Raw genomic sequence first — 17220 nt, forward strand, 5'->3', positions numbered from 1 at the left:
TTACATTAACACAGTACGTGTTTTTCTTTGATACTGGAGCTTAAACTGCACTTGGTGTGTGTTCATCCTCAGAGTTCTGAAAGTCGGACCAAATATTTTATGACTTTTCTTCACCCTCCATGGAGCTCATTAAATCTTCCAGCAAGAGCTGTTATCATGTGAACAACTTCACCAAACTCTGGAGGCCTGAACCCATAGGTGCTGAACTTTGTTTACATGAGTGTAATTTCTTTTAACTTTCTTCTGTGTCAAACTCTGGAGGCCTGAAGACACAGGCATTGTTGTGAAGATAACACTTTATTAATTCACGTTTCTGGGGTACAACAAACACTCTGAAGAAACAGATAAAGATCTATTTCAAATAAATCAAGTAAATGATATTATACACTCATATACACTCTCCAGCCACTTTATTATTAGGTACACCTGTTCAATTGCTTGTTAACACAAATAATCAATAATCAGCCAATCACAGCAAAAACTCAATGCATTTAGACGTGGTCAAGAGAACTTGCTTGCATCCGAATGGGGACGAAAGGGAATGACTTTGAATGTGGCATGGTTGTATTTCAGAAACTGCTGATCTACTGGGATTTTCACTCACATCCATCTCTAGGAGTTGTGTGGATGAAAATGGCTTGTTGATGTCAGAGATCAGAGGAGAATGGGCAGACTAGTTCAAGACGACAGAAAGGCAACAGTAACTCAAATACCCACTTGTTACAACCAAGGTATGCAGAATACCATCTCTGAATGCACAACACGTCCAACCTTGAAGCAGATGAGCACTTCACTCTGGTGGTGGTGTAATGATGTGGGGGATATATTCTTGGCACGCTTTAGGCCCCTTAGTACCAATTGAGCATTGTTTAATCACAACAACCTACCTGAGTGGTGTTGCTGACCATGTCCATCCCTTTATGACCACAGTGTACCTAACTTCTGATGGCTACTTCCAGCAGGATAATGCACCATGTCACAAAGCTCAAATCTGAAACTGGTTTCTTGAACATCACAATGAATTCACTGTACTCAAAAGGCCTCCACAGTCAACAAATCTCAATCCAATAGTGCACTCTGGGACGTGGTGGAACGGGAGATGTGTCAAATCTGCAGCAACTGCATGATGCTATCATGTCAATATGGACCAAAGTCTCTGAGAAATTTAAACACCTTGCTTAAAGTATGCAACGAAGACGGCAGTTCTGAAGGCAGAAGGGGGTCCAACCTGGTACTAGCAAGATGTACCTAATAAAGTGGCTGGTGAGTGTATATTACAATGCTTATGCCATGAACATCATTAGTGCAATGTGGAGGAAGCTGTGCAAATATTTATGTGCAGATAACAAGCTATTCACATTAAATATCAAAAAAGTTATAATTTTGGTTTGATAAACACGATTTTACAGAGCAGACAGATGAGCTGAGGAGCAGGACTAGGTTAGGTCCAAATTACCATGGATGTTGACACTGTTGCAAAATTGTTTAGGCACACCCATAGCAGAAAGAACCTGGGCCCTGATGTAATCCGTGGAAAGGTGCTTAAAACCTATTTAGAGGAGCTTTGCAGTATTTTTGACATTTTTATGGAATCTCTGGAGTTACAAAAGATACCAGCAATCTGGAAACACTCAATTATTGTCCCTGTCACCAAATGTATAAACCCAAAGTCCTTAAATGATTTTAGACCTGTAGCACTAGAGAAGCACTCAGAAGCAGGTACAGGGTTCTTAAGATCCCCTGCAGTTTGCTTATAGAACGGGCAGAGGTGTTTAGGATACCACCCTGATGCTGCTGAACTGTGTGTGTAAGAGTTAATGGTGACCTCTCATTTAAACTCCACTCATCTACTGGTTCACCCCAAGGACGCGCTCTCTCTACCCATCTTTATAGTCTCTACCCAAATAGCTGTCAGAGCAAGTTTGAGAATAGACATAAAGTTTTGCAGATGACTCCATCATAGTTAGCCCGCGGAATGGGAGGGGGGACTAGATCATGGGCTAATAATCAATTACTTTGTGTCATAGTGTAAAGACTCCTAGAGCCCTTGAACTGAATATGTCCAAAACCAAGGACATGATTATTGATTTTAGGAAGTCGGCACCCATCCCAAAACTTAAGATTGATTTGGTGAAGAACCACATATTTTGTTAGGGGGCTGCAGCATGCGTGAGCAAGTTGAGGACCCAAACGTAAGACACCAGAGCTGATCAGGCAGAGTTCAGTGATTTATTAAATCAAAGCGAGCACACTTACAGGCAGTGGCCGAGTCCGGAACAAAAACCAAAGGCACGGAGTACATACATCCAAACACAGGGAGATACACAGGGTAGGATCACAGAACGCAGGAGACAGAGCAAGACAGCTTCATGCAACAACCACAATAATCCAACACAGACAGAATGAGACAGGAATTAAGTAACGAGCAGGGAGGTGGTCAACAGGTGAAAGACACGAGGGACTAATCAGACACAGGGACAAGCTAAACACAAAGACTAGACACAGACAACTTCAAAATAAACCAGGAAGTAAAGCAGGCGACAACAGACCAAGACCAAACCAAAATGCAGAATACAAACTGGAGCTGGAACACAGACCAGGCTAAAAACTAATCATACAGATAGACTACAAACGTAACAAGGGAAACAGACCGAACTAGGATCAAACAGAACACAAAGCAGGCATAGGCAAAATAACACAGAAGTACAGAGACCATGAGTAAACACTAAGACACAGAACTAAAATGCAGGACTAAGTAGTAAGACAAGAAAACAGAATGAGAACCATCACAAAATCTTCACAAGAATAAACAAGGCAAAACAGTAGAACTCAAAACACAGACAGGGAACTAAAACAAGACCAAAATCCTTAAATCATAACATATTTGGGTAGTATGTTTGATAAAGGTTGTGCTTTCAGGCTAATGCAGATGCCATTTCTAAAAAGCTACAACAACATAATTACTCCTTGACGAAAAATTACTATTTTTATGTGTGCACTAATATGATGGCTCTGTTCCACAGCCCTTTTTACTTGGTGCTGCCTTTATGTATTGTGGCGTGGTTTGGGAACCGGAATCTGAATGAGAACAGGCTTGGTCTGGTTAGGGGTTAGGGTTGTCCCTGTGTCCTGTCGGGTATGATGTCTTCACGTTGTATTTATGATGGATTGAATGTGTTTTAATACCCGACCGCAACCAAACTTACCCTACTGTTCCAAAAAAATGTGACTTGACCTCATCCTGCGCTGAGCCAACTGTTGGGCTGCTGCAATTTCTTGGTCCTGCTAAGCTGCAGTAATCTCCTGTTGCTCCTGAGCTGCAACAGCCCACAGCAGTCATCTGTTCCTGTGCTTCAGCTGCCTTCTTTCTTCCTGGCTCTTGTCTGTTGTTGCTGCCCTTCACTCCTGCTTCCCCATTGGCCCTCTGCTCAGATCCACAGTTCTCTGGTTCTGCACAGCCACTAGACTCTGGTCCCAATCTGCAGTCACATCGCACTGGCCTCCTGAGCAATACGGCCTTCGTTCCCGGTTTCTTAATGGAAGCTTTAACCAATAGTCACCTGTTCTCTTTCCAGACCTGCTTGGCATTTTGGTCCATTCTTCTGGTTTGCCCTTTCAGTCCTGCCTCCTGGTCAGCCTCTAGACCTGCTCCGTCTATGTGTTCTGTCCCAGGCTGCTCCCCTGAGGTTTCCAACTTCACTTCGTCCCGGAAGACGACCCAACTGGCCGGGCAGAACAGGGGGGGGCCACAGAGTTCAGGAGGTCATCTGGGAATACGACCCAGGAGGCAGAGTTCAGGGAGTTAACTGAGTTCAGGGGGTCGGCCCGAAGGCAGGGGAGAGAGACTGGCAGGTTTGGAAGGGGAATGATCAGGGTCTCGACCATACGGGCCGAAGGGGTCAGGAGGCCGGCCGGGGGGGCGACGGTGAAGGCAAAACCTCTCCGGAGGTTGCGCAGGAGGCCAACAATGAGGGCAGAACCTCTCTGGAGGACAAACTGGAGGCCGGTGGTGGGGATGAGATCTCTCCAGAGGTCGGGCAGGAGGCCGGTGTAGGAGGCCTGGAACCTCAAGCAGCAGAGCTGGACTGAAGGCCGGCAAATGGACAGTGGGGTAGATGTCCATGGACTGGATGGCTGGGCAGAGGTCCACGGACTGAGCTGCTGGGCTGATGACCACCGGCGAGACAGCTGGGCTGAGGTCCGAGGGTTGAGCACAGGGAGCAAGAGTTGGCTGGACCACCGGCGGGACTGGTACCGATCGGACCACCAACAGGGAACGAGGAGCAGGAGTTGGCTGGACCACCGGCGGAGTTGTTACCGGTCGGACCACCGATGGAGAACAGGAAGCAAGGAGTTGGCGGGACCACCAATGGAGCTGGTGTTGTCGGACCACCGAAGGGGCACAAGAAACAGGAGTTGGCTGGGCCGCCAATGGAGCTGGTGCTGGTCGGACCACCGACGAGGGACGGGAATGGGTCCAACCTCTGGTGAAGCTGGTGCTGGTTGAGACTGCTGGTGACAGGAACCGTGATGACCACGTCTCCTTCTATGGCCACCAGGGAAGATGACCAGGCGAGTCCCCTCAAATGAATGCTGGTGGTCTGGATCATGTGGATCAAGCGCTAGCTGGCCGGGAATCAGGCAGGGCAGGCATGGGGCTAGCTGGCCGGGAGGAAGAAGCCTCCCACCAGGGCTAGCAGCGCAAGCCGGGCAGGTTACAGGCAGGACAGGCGGAGGGCTAGCAGCACTAGCCGGGCAGGACAAAAGGATGCTTCCCAGTAGGCAGCAAGCAGGCCGGGAACTAGGCCTGCGGAGGCTAGCTGACTGGGGGCTGGCAGACTGGTGCTCAGTACTCACAGGCCAGGGGTCAGGCTTGGTGTGAGCTGGCTGAGTCTCCAGCCGGCAGCTAGTAGGCCGGGGATCGGGCGGCCTGGTGCTAGCTGGCAGCCTGCTGGCACTGAGGTAACAGGCTGAGCTCTAGCACACAGGGGGGTTGCAGAGCAGAACTTTGACACAGTCTCCAGAGCGAAACTTTTTCTCCATCTTGAAGAGGCCACGAGCAAGGCCATTTCCGAATCCGTGCCCCACATGGTAGAAAGCAATCGAAAAAACTGAGGCTCCTCGTCTGCCAGCACCTCTCTGGGCACCACCAAAGCCTCCCAGGTGCTGGGCAGTTTGATAATGTCTGCTGGGTCCAAATGTGGTCTGGTCACTCTGCCAGCGTCTGTGTGGTGAGCAGGTTGTTGGACCCGGATGCAGAGCGGAGCAGGTACAGTTCAAAAGGGTTTATTTTGGCAAACAAAAGGCGAGCACACTTACGATCAGAGTGGCTGATAAAACAAAGTCCAAAACAAGGTAATCCAAACAGAAATCCACAATCTAAAACAACAGGGTGACAAGACAAGCAAGGCAAGCTAAACAGGACAACACACTGTAATGACCAGACAAAGACTAAACAGAAACACCAGGTATATATACACACACACACAGGGACTAACGAGCAGGGCGGGAGCAACACAGGTGACAGGGATAAAGGTTAACGAGGCAGGCAGGGAGACAGTAGGGAAAACAGAGAGGCAGGCAGAGACAACAGGGGGCAACAGAAAGGCAGGCAGGCAGAGACAGCAAAGGGGAACAGAGAGGCAGGCAGGCAGAGTGATAACTGGGCAAACAGACGGAACACTTTACAGGCAGACATGGGGCAAAATACATAACCAACACTGACAGAACACATGTTACAAAATACCAGACAAGAATCCAACTTCAGACAATAACAGAAACGTATGTAAACAGACAAACACCGACCAAGTATAACACAAGGATCATAACAGACAAAACCCAATGAGAACACAGAGCCAGAACACAGAGTAAACTAGACACAAGACATGATTGAATCCCAAAACAAAGACTAACTATATAACAGATACTGGACACAGGGCAATATACAGGACAGAACCCAAAACTCAACATACTATAAGACTCTACTATTTAGAAAATAAAAGACTACAAATAAGACCGACTGGGAACCAAAACAGAGCAGACACGCCCACAGTGTGACACATAGTTGGTTAATGTTTATGTTTACCATGTCAAGCTTGTTTGCTTTTTTTTGTCTGTACGCATAAATTACTTTATTCAGTTTTAATTCAGGCTTTTTCTATGCCTCTTTCTTTGAGGCACTGTTTGGACAAATGACATCTAGCTCTCCGAAGCAGGTCTGAAATGACAGTCAGTCAGGAATAGTATCTCAGTCTCAAGTATGTCTTCTTCATTCAACCCCCAAATTAAAAATGTTGTACAACCCCATAGCCTATTTCTCATGTAGGCCAAATGTTCCCCAGTCTCTGCACTGTCTGTCAATTTGATACATAGGGCTCCTGTATACATATGATATGAATTGTCACATACTCACAGTCAGTTTTACTACTTCACAACAGTTATTTGTTTAATCTCTCCATTCATGAAAAACATGTATTATTTATGGCTACCACAGCAGCTAGGTTGCCTGCCCGTTAAAGCAGAAAAAAACATGATCTATGCCTCCCATTACTTTATTTCAATTATTATTTATTCTCTATTAATGGGATTCTGCTTATTCCTGGACAAGTACCGTTATTTCTTATTTTTGCTGATTTGCTGGTTTTCCTTTGCTCTCAGTGTGGACTGTACACATTGGCCTGTGTAGTCAATGCACATATTAAACAAAATGGTCACACAAATGGGCCATTCAAAGTGACATGCTTCTTCTTCAGACATCTGAAAAGCTTGTGAATGACTAACAAAGCTGCAGCTGACATAAACTAAATATATTTTTGAATAACTGCAGCAAATTGAACAATGTAATGACTACTCAAAGCTACTGTTTCCATGACAAATTGTGTAGATGTTTTATACAGCATGGAAAGAAATCTGTACATTAAATACCGTTCAAAGATCTGAACATTCACATCTCATGACTGCACATTTGCATCACTAACATCACTATTACTGTAACATCACTTTTAATACATTAGATCGCTTTGGTTCGACAAAAAAACTTCTTTAGGGGTTTAGTAATTTCTTTCATTTTTAGTCCATATATAACTGAATTGAAGAGAGGATAATACAAAAATGCTTGTAAAGTCATTATTGAATGGATATCAGATCGCACTTCCAGATGTATTACAATGATATCATATCCACACAAACAGGAAAAGCAGATTAAAACCAACAGGTGAGGTAAACAGGTCTGTGCAGCTTTTTTCCTGACTTCTCTACCACTTCGATAGGAAATTATTAGTATTCTGGTGTATGTAAAAAGTATGAAGAGCAAAGGGAGAAGTGCCATGCTTACAAGAGAAAACATATCAAATATAGACCGTTCTTTTGAAGGCACACAGTGGAGACTGTAAACTGAATTGTTACAAAAAATTGCATCTAAAGTTAAATGACAGAGCTTCACATTAGCACTTAGTATTATTGGGACTGCAACCTGACAAGCAGGCACAAGCCAAGCTAAACCCAGCATAATACTCACTATGGTTTTTGTCATGATAACTGGATATTGCAGAGGTTTACATATAGACACATATCTGTCATAGGCCATGGCTGACAACAGGAAGAAATCTGAAGCACAAAAGGTGTAATATAGAAAACATTGCAAGAGACAGGCTGAATATGATATAATCTGTTTTTCAGATAAAAAGTTCACTAACAACTTTGGGTACAGAGTAGTGCAACAAGCAATAGAGTTCACTAGTAGAGCTGCAATGAAAATGTACATAGGCTCATGGAGGTTCTTGTGTATCCAAATAACGCACACAATGATGAAACTAAAGCAGATTGTTAGAATATATACTATAAACATAATAAAAAATAACAAATACCTGTATTTTCCCATTTCCTCATATCCAACAAGAGTTATATATGTTACATTGAATTCATCATCCATTAATAATGTCATAAATTAAACCATTAATGAATAACACAGAAATTACAACAAGCACCGGTGAATAAACGGAGAAAAGAATTCTTAATTTGAAGATTACATTAACACAGTACGTGCTTTTCTTTGATACTTGACCTTAAACTGCACTTGGTGTGTGTTCATCCTCAGAGTTCTGAAAGTCGGACCAAATATTTTATGACTTTTCTTCACCCTCCATGGAGCTCATTAAATCTTCCACCAAGAGCTGTTATCATGTGAACAACTTCATCAAACACTGGAGGCCTGAACCCATAGGTGCTGAACTTTGTTTACATCGGTTTGTTTTCTCTTTACATTTTTCTGTCTCCTTAAACTTGGTGCAACCTGACCTGCATGTGAACTAATCATAGTACAACACGTCAACAACACATCAAGTGTCACTGCGGTCATAAAAATGCAGTTTGAAGTTCTACACACAATGACCAACAAAACACTGCTATACTGTTAATCAAAAGTAATGGGCCCCTCCAACAGCTACAACTGCAAATGTGTGAGCAACAAAATCAACCTGTTGATGGCCTAAACACCAGGAATTGTCTGACCTGCTTTACTTAAGGTAAGACTTTATTAAATAAATTATCACATTCTAAAGTGGTAGGAAACACAAATAACCATTTCAAAAAACAATTTCAACATTAAAGCTGCAAGCAACATTGGACGGGCCCTCTCACCGCGACGCGCGTACAATTTCCATCGACCAACGAGACTAAGAATTTTCATGCACTTGGGACGCTGCATGAAAGAGTTAAATGTCACTTTCTGTGTCCCCAATGTGGTGCTAGAGAACACCTGTAAATTACACATTATATCCCAGTACGTCAAGTTGGGAACACACAATTCTTTCAAATCACGAGTGTCACACAGTACTTACCGTCTGTTTTCAGTAGATGGCGTGTAGATACAGTATTGCATGAAAGTGAGTACACCCCTCAAATTTTTGTAAATATTTGATTATGTCTTTTCATGTGGCAACACTGAAGAAATGACATGACTTTGCTACAGGTGAAACTCGAAAAATTGGCATATCGTGCAAAAGTTCATTTATTTCAGTAATTCAACTTAAAAGGTGAAACTAATATATTATATAGACTCATTACATGCAAAGTGAGATATTTCAAGCCTTTATTTGATATATTTTCAATGATTATTGCGTCCAGCTTATGAAAACCTCAAATTCAAAATCTCAGAAAATTACATGAAATCAATTAAAAAAAAAAAAATTTTAAATACAGAAATGTCAGCCCTCTGAGAAGTATAATCATGCATATGTACTCAGTACTTGGTTTGGGCCCCTTTTGCATGAATTACTGCCTCAGTGCGGCGTGGCATGGATGCTATCAGCCTGTGGCACTGCTGAGGTGTTATGGAAGACCAGGATGCTTCAATAGCGGCCTTCAGCTCTTCTGCATTGTTCGCTCTCATGTCTTTCGTTTTTCTCTAGGTGATGCCCCATAGATTCTCTATGGGGTTCAGGTCAGGCCAGTTTGCTGGCCAATCAAGCACAGTAATCCCATGGTCATTGAACCAGGTTTTGGTACTTTTGGCAGTGTGGGCAGGTGCCAAGTCCTGCATCTCCATAAAGCTCGTCTGCTAAAGGAAGCATAAAGAGCTCTAAAATGTCCTGGTAGACGGCTGTGCTGACTCTGGACTTAATAAAGCACATTGGACCAACACCAGCAGAGGACATGGCTCCCCAAACCAACACAGACTGTGGAAACTTCACACTGGACTTCAAGCAACTTGGATTGTGTGCCTCTCCGTTCTTCCTCCAGACTCTGGGACCTTGGTTTCCAAAGGAGATGCAAAATTTGCTCTCATCAGAAAAGAGGACTTTGGACCACTGAGAAACAGACCAGTTCTTTTTTTTCCTTTAGCCCAGGTAAGACGCTTCTTACGTTGTTCGGAAGCGGCTTGACAACAACAAGGAACACGACATTTGAAGTCCATGTCCAAGACCCGTCTGTGTGTGGTGGCTCTTGATGCAGTAACTCCAGCCTCAGTCCACTCCTTGTGAAGCTCCCCCACACATTTGAATGGCCTTTTCCTGACTATCCTCTCCAGGCTACGGTCATCCCTGCTGCTTGTGCGCCCTTTTCTTCCACTTAACTTTCTATTAATGTGCCTTGATACAGCACTTTGAGAACATCCAACTTCTTTTACAATTACCTTTTGAGGCTTTCCCTCCTTGTGGAGGATGTCAATGATGGTTTTCTGCACAACTGTCAGGTCAGCAGTCTTCCCCATGATTGTGAATTCCACTGAACCAGACTGAGAGACCAATTAAAGGCTCAGGAACCCTTTGCAGGTGTTTTGGATTAATTAGCTGATTAGAGTGTGACACTTTGAGGCCACAATGATGAACTTGTCACAATATTCTAATTTTCTGAGATTTTGAATTTGATTTGAGATTTTGAATAATCATCAAAATTATATCAAATAAAGGCTTGAAATATATCACTTTGCATGTAATCAGTCTATATAATATTAGTTTCACCTTTTCAGTTGAATTACTGAAATAAATGAACTTTTACACGATGTGAAAATTTTTTTGAGTTTCACCTGTGTATATATAGCACATTTCCTTGATACGCAACAGACCAATTGAAAGGTAGTTAGGTAACGTTACTTGAATTAAATCTAGAAAAAATTGTGTTGTACAACTGGATTGGTCGTGTATTTTTGAATTGTTTTAGCATGCATTTTAAGACTTTAGTTTGCAAGCAAAATGCTACAACTGGTTACGTTAACTTACCTTGGGGTTTGTCTGCAGGATACATGGGACAATGGCTGCTGGTGGTCGCAGGGGAAAATACGCTAATCTCTGCCGGCTTGGTTCAGTGTGCCCGTCCGTTTCAACAGAAAAACAAAAATAAACATTAACGTTTGTGACGAACACCACAATTCAACACCGCTAGGGTTTGTTGTTAGCATGTAGGCTAATGGACATGTGGCCAACGTTTGCTTTTGGCTAGGGGAACAATTACATAGTGTTAACTTATACAATTTACCATGACTGTAAAACTTTACAGCATTTAAAATGCCTCATGTGAAACATTATGAGACGTACCTTCAGTAGACACGTTGTCCATTTCTCTGTCTTCGAGGGTTTCCAGCAAGGCAGTAGCCAAGTCTATTGTTGCGGCGGTGTCAGAGAAGGCTGGCCTGTGACCAAGCAACGCATCCAGACGGTCAAACCACTTGCTGGTCCACCGGTCAGAGCCACTCCTGTTGTTGTGGTCCATGATTTTCTTTAGTCCTGTAGTCCTGTTTTTTTAGCTTCTCCCTGCACGGTTTCGCCGTGTGAATAATGTTAAGCTAGCTTAGCATGCTGGATATTTTTGCATACACTTTATCATTGCAAATCGCCATTTCTAATTCCCACTGGATTTCGTCCTCGGCATAAATACTCAGTAAGGTCTAGACTTCATTGTCGGTCCATCGGTCGGCTGATTTCTGTTATCAGTACTTCAGTCACAAATAATGACAAATTACGATGGCCACAGACTTTTAGAAATGGTGGTTCCAAACCTTCTGTGCGAGCCTCTACCCGACCAGTCAGAAATGTTCAGCACTACAGCCCCACCCCCCCAAAGTACCGGTACTTTTGGAAAGTACTACCCCCCGAGCAGGGTCTTTTTAGGGGGTAAAATGAAGACCGTAGAACTACATTTAGACTCTGGTCCCTCTGGTGGGAACGGAGTGAGTTCCTCCAAAGGTTCTTAGTTCCGGGGTATAGTTCCTCTGGTCAAAACGCAGCTCTAGAGATTCTTGGCTATAAGATGAACACCACAAGCCACACAGAGCATTACCCCCCATGGAGCAGAAGGCTAGAGGCCAAGATCAAGGCAACATGAAGAGAGGTTAGTCAGCTCTCTGAGCTACAGAAAGGTGCAAAGAAGGGGCTACCTAAGAAATACAACAAGCTGTCGATACCTGAGGCTCTCGAAACTGCCAAACAAAGACTTACCGCTCTGGCTACCTGCCTAAAGAGGCAGGTATCAAGAGATGGACAGCACCAGGCCCTGACATGATCCACACCTACTGGCTGAAGAAACTAACTGCTCTCCATAAACGGCTGGCAGCACAAATGAACCAACTGCTGATGGATGGTATCTAACCAGAATGGTTAACCCAAGGATCATGAAGGATCCCCAGAAGTGAACAATCCCATCCAACTACCGGCCAATAACCTGCCTCTGCACAACATGGAAGCTCCTGTCAGGCATCATAGCGGCTAAGATGAGTAGGCACATGGTTCAATACATGTACAGGGCCCAGAAGGGAGTTGGCAGTAATACCAAGGGAGCCAAGCACCAGCTACTGGTTGACAGAGCAGTCACTCGAGACTCCAAGACCAGGCAGACCAATCTGTGCACCGCCTGGATTGACTATAAGAAAGCCTACAACTCAATGCCACATACATGGATACTGGAATGCTTGTGTGGCAAGACGAGGGTGTGATTCTACAGGTGCTGGTCATATAATTAGAACATCATCAAAAAGTTGATTTATTTCAGTAATTCCATTCAAAAAGTGAAACTTGGATATTATATTCATTCATTACACACAGACTGATATATTTCAAATGTTTATTTCATTTAATTGTGATGACTAAAACTGACAACTAATGAAAATCCCAAATTCAGCTGTTAACCATCAGCTAAACTATTGCGCCACAGGCCATGACAGCCGTGACAGCACTCGCATCAGCACACCACAACGCTGGACCACCGTCGCCAACAGTTGAGACGCCCAACCCAGGTAAGAGAGAGCCCGAGACAGGTGCATACTCACCTGTACTTATAGGCCACGGCAGCGGCATCCGGTTGTCAGGGCACCAGTGCAGTGCCATATAGTGGTGGGAGGGAGAAAAACCCTCGACCTGCCACACTTGGAAATGTACAAGATCAACAGGACACTAATAGCCTTCATCAAGAACTCAATGGGGCTGTGGAAAACAAGTCAGGAAGCCAAATCAAAGCCAATTGCACAAGTCATCATTAAGTGCTGCTGTTCTGCATAAGCCTGAACCCCCTCAGCCAGATCATCACAAAGACTGGCTACGGATACAGGTTCCGAAGTGGAACAACCATCAGTCACCTCCTCTACATGGATGACATCAAGCTGTATGCCAGAGATGAGCGAGACATCGGCTCACTGATCCACACGACCAGGATCTACAGCAACAACAATGGAATGTCGTTCGGACTGGAAAAGTGTGGTCGCATGGTATCAAAAAGAGGGAAGATGATCAGAACTGACGGGATTGAACTACCAGAAAGCCACATTGCAGATGTTCAGGACAGCTACAAATACCTTGGGGTGTAACGGAAACCATGAGAAGGCAGCAAGGAAGTCCGCCACAGCCAAATACCTACAGAGAGTAAGGCAGGTTCTGAAAAGTCAGCTGAATGGGAAAAACAAGATCCGAGCCATCAATACATACGCAATGCCAGTCATCAGATACCCCACTGGTATAATAAACTGGCCAAATGAGGAGATAGAAGCTACTGACATCAAGACAAGAGAGCTCCTCACAATGCATGGAGGGTTTCATCCCAAATCCAGCACCCTGAGATTGTACACCAAGCTAGTGAGTGTCGAGACCACTGTACAGGATGAAATGACAAAGATCCAAGCATACATCAGGAAGATGGCCCCCAAAGATGAAGGGCTTAGTCAATACCTCAGGCAGCAGAAACACTAGGATGAGGACGATGAAGAACCTTCATGGAGAGACAAGCCGCTGCACGGCATGTACCACAGACAAATAGAAGAAGTGGCTGATATCAAGAAATCCTACCAGTGGCTGGAAAAGTCTGGACTAAAGGACAGCACAGAAGCACTAATCATGGCGGCAAAAGAACAGGCACTCAGTACAAGATCAATAGAGGCGGGGTCTACCACACCAGGCAGGACCCTAGACTGTGCAAGGAGGCCCCTGAGACAGTACAGCACATAACAGCAGGGTGTAAGATGCAGGCAGGAAGTGCATACATGGAACACCATAACCAGGTAGCTGGCATAGTGTACAGGAACATCTGATATGAGTATGGGCTGGAAGTCCCAAGGTCAAAATGGAAGACACCTCCTAAGGTAGTTGAGAATGACCGAGCTAAGATCCTGAGGGGACTTCAAGATCCAGACTGACAAACTGGTGATGGCTAACCAACCAGACATCGTGTTGATCGACAAACAGCAGAAGAAGGCTGCAGTGATAGATGTGGCGATCCCAAGAGACAGAAACATCAAGAAGAAGGAACACGAGAAGCTTGAGAAATACCAAGGGCTGAAAGAGGAGCTAGAAAAGATGTGGAAAGTAAGAGCAACAGTGGTACCAGTGGTAATCGGAGCACTGGGGGCCGTGACCCCCAGACTGGGAGAGTGGCTACAGCAGATTCCAGGTAAAACATCAGAGGTCTCTGTCCAGATGAGTGTAGTCCTAGGAACAGCTAAGATACTGCGCAGAACCCTCAAACTCCCAGGCCTCTGGTAGAGGACCTGAGCTTGAGGATGACACACACCACCCAGCAAGGGTGTTGAGCTTGTTTTACTTTTTCTGTTTGGTATGCTATATAAATAAAATAAAAATGAATTGAATGTCTACACATATCTGGCCTATAAAAACTTTTCTGCCTGTGATTCTGATGCATTTTTCAAGTCTTCTGACTCCTTATTTTCCTGTTATCTCCAGTTGCAGTCAGCTATGGAAGCTAACAGTGTTCCCTGTACTGGCATAACCATGTCTCCTTCCCTATACACGACAAATGACTTTCTTCGGTTTTAATTGAAGCTTTCAACATGCCTCTTTTTGAACACTATTTGGACAAACAACATGTAGCTCTCAGCAGCAGGTCTGAACAGACAATCAGTCTGGAATAGTATGTCAGTCTCATCTTTCAACCCCAATCATTAGTTTATTTATTATAAATGTATACGTTTTTTAAAAACTGTGAAACAACCCATAGACTATTTCTCATGAAGGCCAAATGCTCTGAATGTGGTTCCTGCACATTCTGTCAATTTGATGCATGGGGCTCCTGTATACATATGATTTGTCTTGTTCTGCCAAAGCACGCTCACAGTCAGTTTTACTACTTCATGACACTTATTTGTTTAATCTGTCCATTCATGAAAACATGTATTATCTATGGCTACAGGAGCAGCTTGGTTGCCTGCCAGTTAATGCAAGCAAAACATGACCAGTTCTGTTAGTTATCTATTAGACCATTTTACACGCCTTCATCTCATCACGCCTGGATTATTGCAACAGCCTTTTCACTTGTTTAACCCAAAAATCTATTGATCGACTCCAGACTGTCCAGAACTCAGCTGCCAGGCTTTTAACCAGAACAAAGAAATATGACCACATTACTCCTATTTTAGCTTCATTACACTGGCTCCCAGTATGTTTTAGAATTGACTTTAAAATTCTATTGATCACTTTTAAAGCTCTTCATGGCCTCTCGCCTTGTTATATTTCTGACCTTTTAGTCCCATACGCACCAGCAAGTACCTTGAGATCCTCGGGCAGAAGTCTGCTGTCCAGAGTCTCGACTGAAAACTAAAGGGGACAGAGCGTTTGCTGTCAGGGCCCCGAGGCTCTGGAACAGCCTGCCCGAGGAAATCAGGTCGGCTGAGTCAGTGAACTCTTTTAAGTCCCTTCTTAAAACACACTTTTATAGGAGAGCCTTTCCCGATCTTATTTGACTTTATTTTATCCCTTTTATTTTATTCTATTTTACTTATTTTATATTTATCTTAACGTGTATTTTAGTCTTTTCAATGTCTTCTTGCTTTTATCTTATATTGTTTCTGTATTATTGTTTTTTGGGTATTATTGTCTTTACACTTGTTAAAGCACTTTGTAACTTGTTTTTGTGCTCTACAAAAAAGATTATTATTATTATTATTATTATTATTATCTGTTAGTGATGAAACATGCCTCCTATTATTTCCTTTATTCTCTGTTAATGGGATTCCTGGATATGTGCTGTTATTTCTTATTGTTGCTAATTTGCTGGTTGCCCTTTGCTTTCAGTGTGGACTGTCCACATTGGCCTGTGTAGTCAACACACCTCTTTATATCCCTATTTGTTAAACATAATTTAAAAAATGGTCACACAAACAGGAGAAACCCTGGGAGAGGCCATTTGAAGTAGCTCCAATATGGCCCATGAATGACTAACAAAGCAGCAGCTGACATTAGCAAATAAAAGATTTAATCACTGCAGCAAAGTGAACAATGTAAAGACAACTCAAAGTGAAGATCCTTTCCACTGTTTCCATGACGAACAGTAAAGAAGATTTTTACAGCATGGAAACAAATCTGTACATAAATACCTTTCAAAGATCAGAAAATTCACATCTCTGCAGTATTATAGAAGAAAGGACTGCTCATTAGCATCACTAACATCACTATTACTGTAGCATCAATTTTAATACATTAGATTGCTTTGGTTCGACAAAACAACTTCTTCAGGTGTTTAGTGATTTCTTTCATATTTAGTCCATATATGACTGGATTGAGGAGAGGAAAATACAAAAACGATTGTAAAATCATTATTGAACGTAAATGAGATTGTAGATCCAGTTGATCTGTTATGATATCATATGCACACAAACAGGAAAAAGAAAATAAAACTATCACATGTGGTAAACAGGTCTGTGCAGCTTTTTTCCTGACTTCTTTACAACTTCGATAGGCTATTACAAGTATTCTAGTGTATGTAAAAAGTATGAAGAGAAAAGGACAAACTGCCATGCTTACAAGAGCAATAATTACTAATATATCCCGTGTTTTTGAAGTCCCACAGTAAAGACCGAAAATTGAATTGTTACAAAAAACTGCATTTAAAATGACATGACAGATCTTCATATTAGCACTTAGTATTATTGGGACTGCAACCTGACAAGCAGGCACAAGCCAAGCTAAACCCAGCATAATACTCACTATGGTTTTTGTCATGATAATTGGATATTGCAGAGGTTTACATATAGACACATATCTGTCATAGGCCATGGCTGCCAACAAGAAGGAATCTGAAGCACATATGGTGTAAAAAAGAAAACATTGCAAGAGACAGGCTGAGTATGATATGATCTGTTTTTCAGATAAAAAGTTCATTAACAACTCTGGGTACATAGCAGTGCAAAAAGCAATAGAGTTCACTAGCAGCGCTGCAATGAAAATGTACATAGGCTCATGGAGGTTTTTGTGTATCCAAATAAGGCACACAATGATGAGACTAAAG

The 17220-nt window shown here is 43.2% G+C and overlaps 2 protein-coding genes across 2 annotated transcripts in view; both read right to left on the reverse strand.

Annotated features, from left to right (window-relative positions):
* Positions 1-7009: 7009 nt before the first annotated feature.
* Positions 7010-7945, reverse strand: LOC123973878 (olfactory receptor 6N2-like). The gene has a single exon (XM_046054232.1). It carries the CDS (start codon positions 7940-7942, stop codon positions 7010-7012), a length of 933 nt encoding a protein of 310 aa, XP_045910188.1. The 5' UTR covers positions 7943-7945.
* An 8467-nt stretch (positions 7946-16412) lies between these two features.
* Positions 16413-17220, reverse strand: part of LOC123974035 (olfactory receptor 2A12-like) — a 1596-nt gene continuing 788 nt past the window's right edge. The window contains exon 2 of the mRNA XM_046054452.1: positions 16413-17214. Coding sequence (XP_045910408.1) covers positions 16413-17214 — 802 coding nt within the window. The remainder of the gene's footprint in view (positions 17215-17220) is intronic.

Source organism: Micropterus dolomieu, linkage group LG07 (genome assembly GCF_021292245.1).
Source record: "Micropterus dolomieu isolate WLL.071019.BEF.003 ecotype Adirondacks linkage group LG07, ASM2129224v1, whole genome shotgun sequence".
Lineage (NCBI taxonomy): Eukaryota > Metazoa > Chordata > Actinopteri > Centrarchiformes > Centrarchidae > Micropterus > Micropterus dolomieu.

What these genes read in the sequence shown, in the direction of transcription:
- LOC123973878 (XM_046054232.1), bottom strand. Translation starts at nt 7,942, where the DNA reads ATGACATTATTAATGGATGATGAATTCAATGTAACATATATAACTCTT.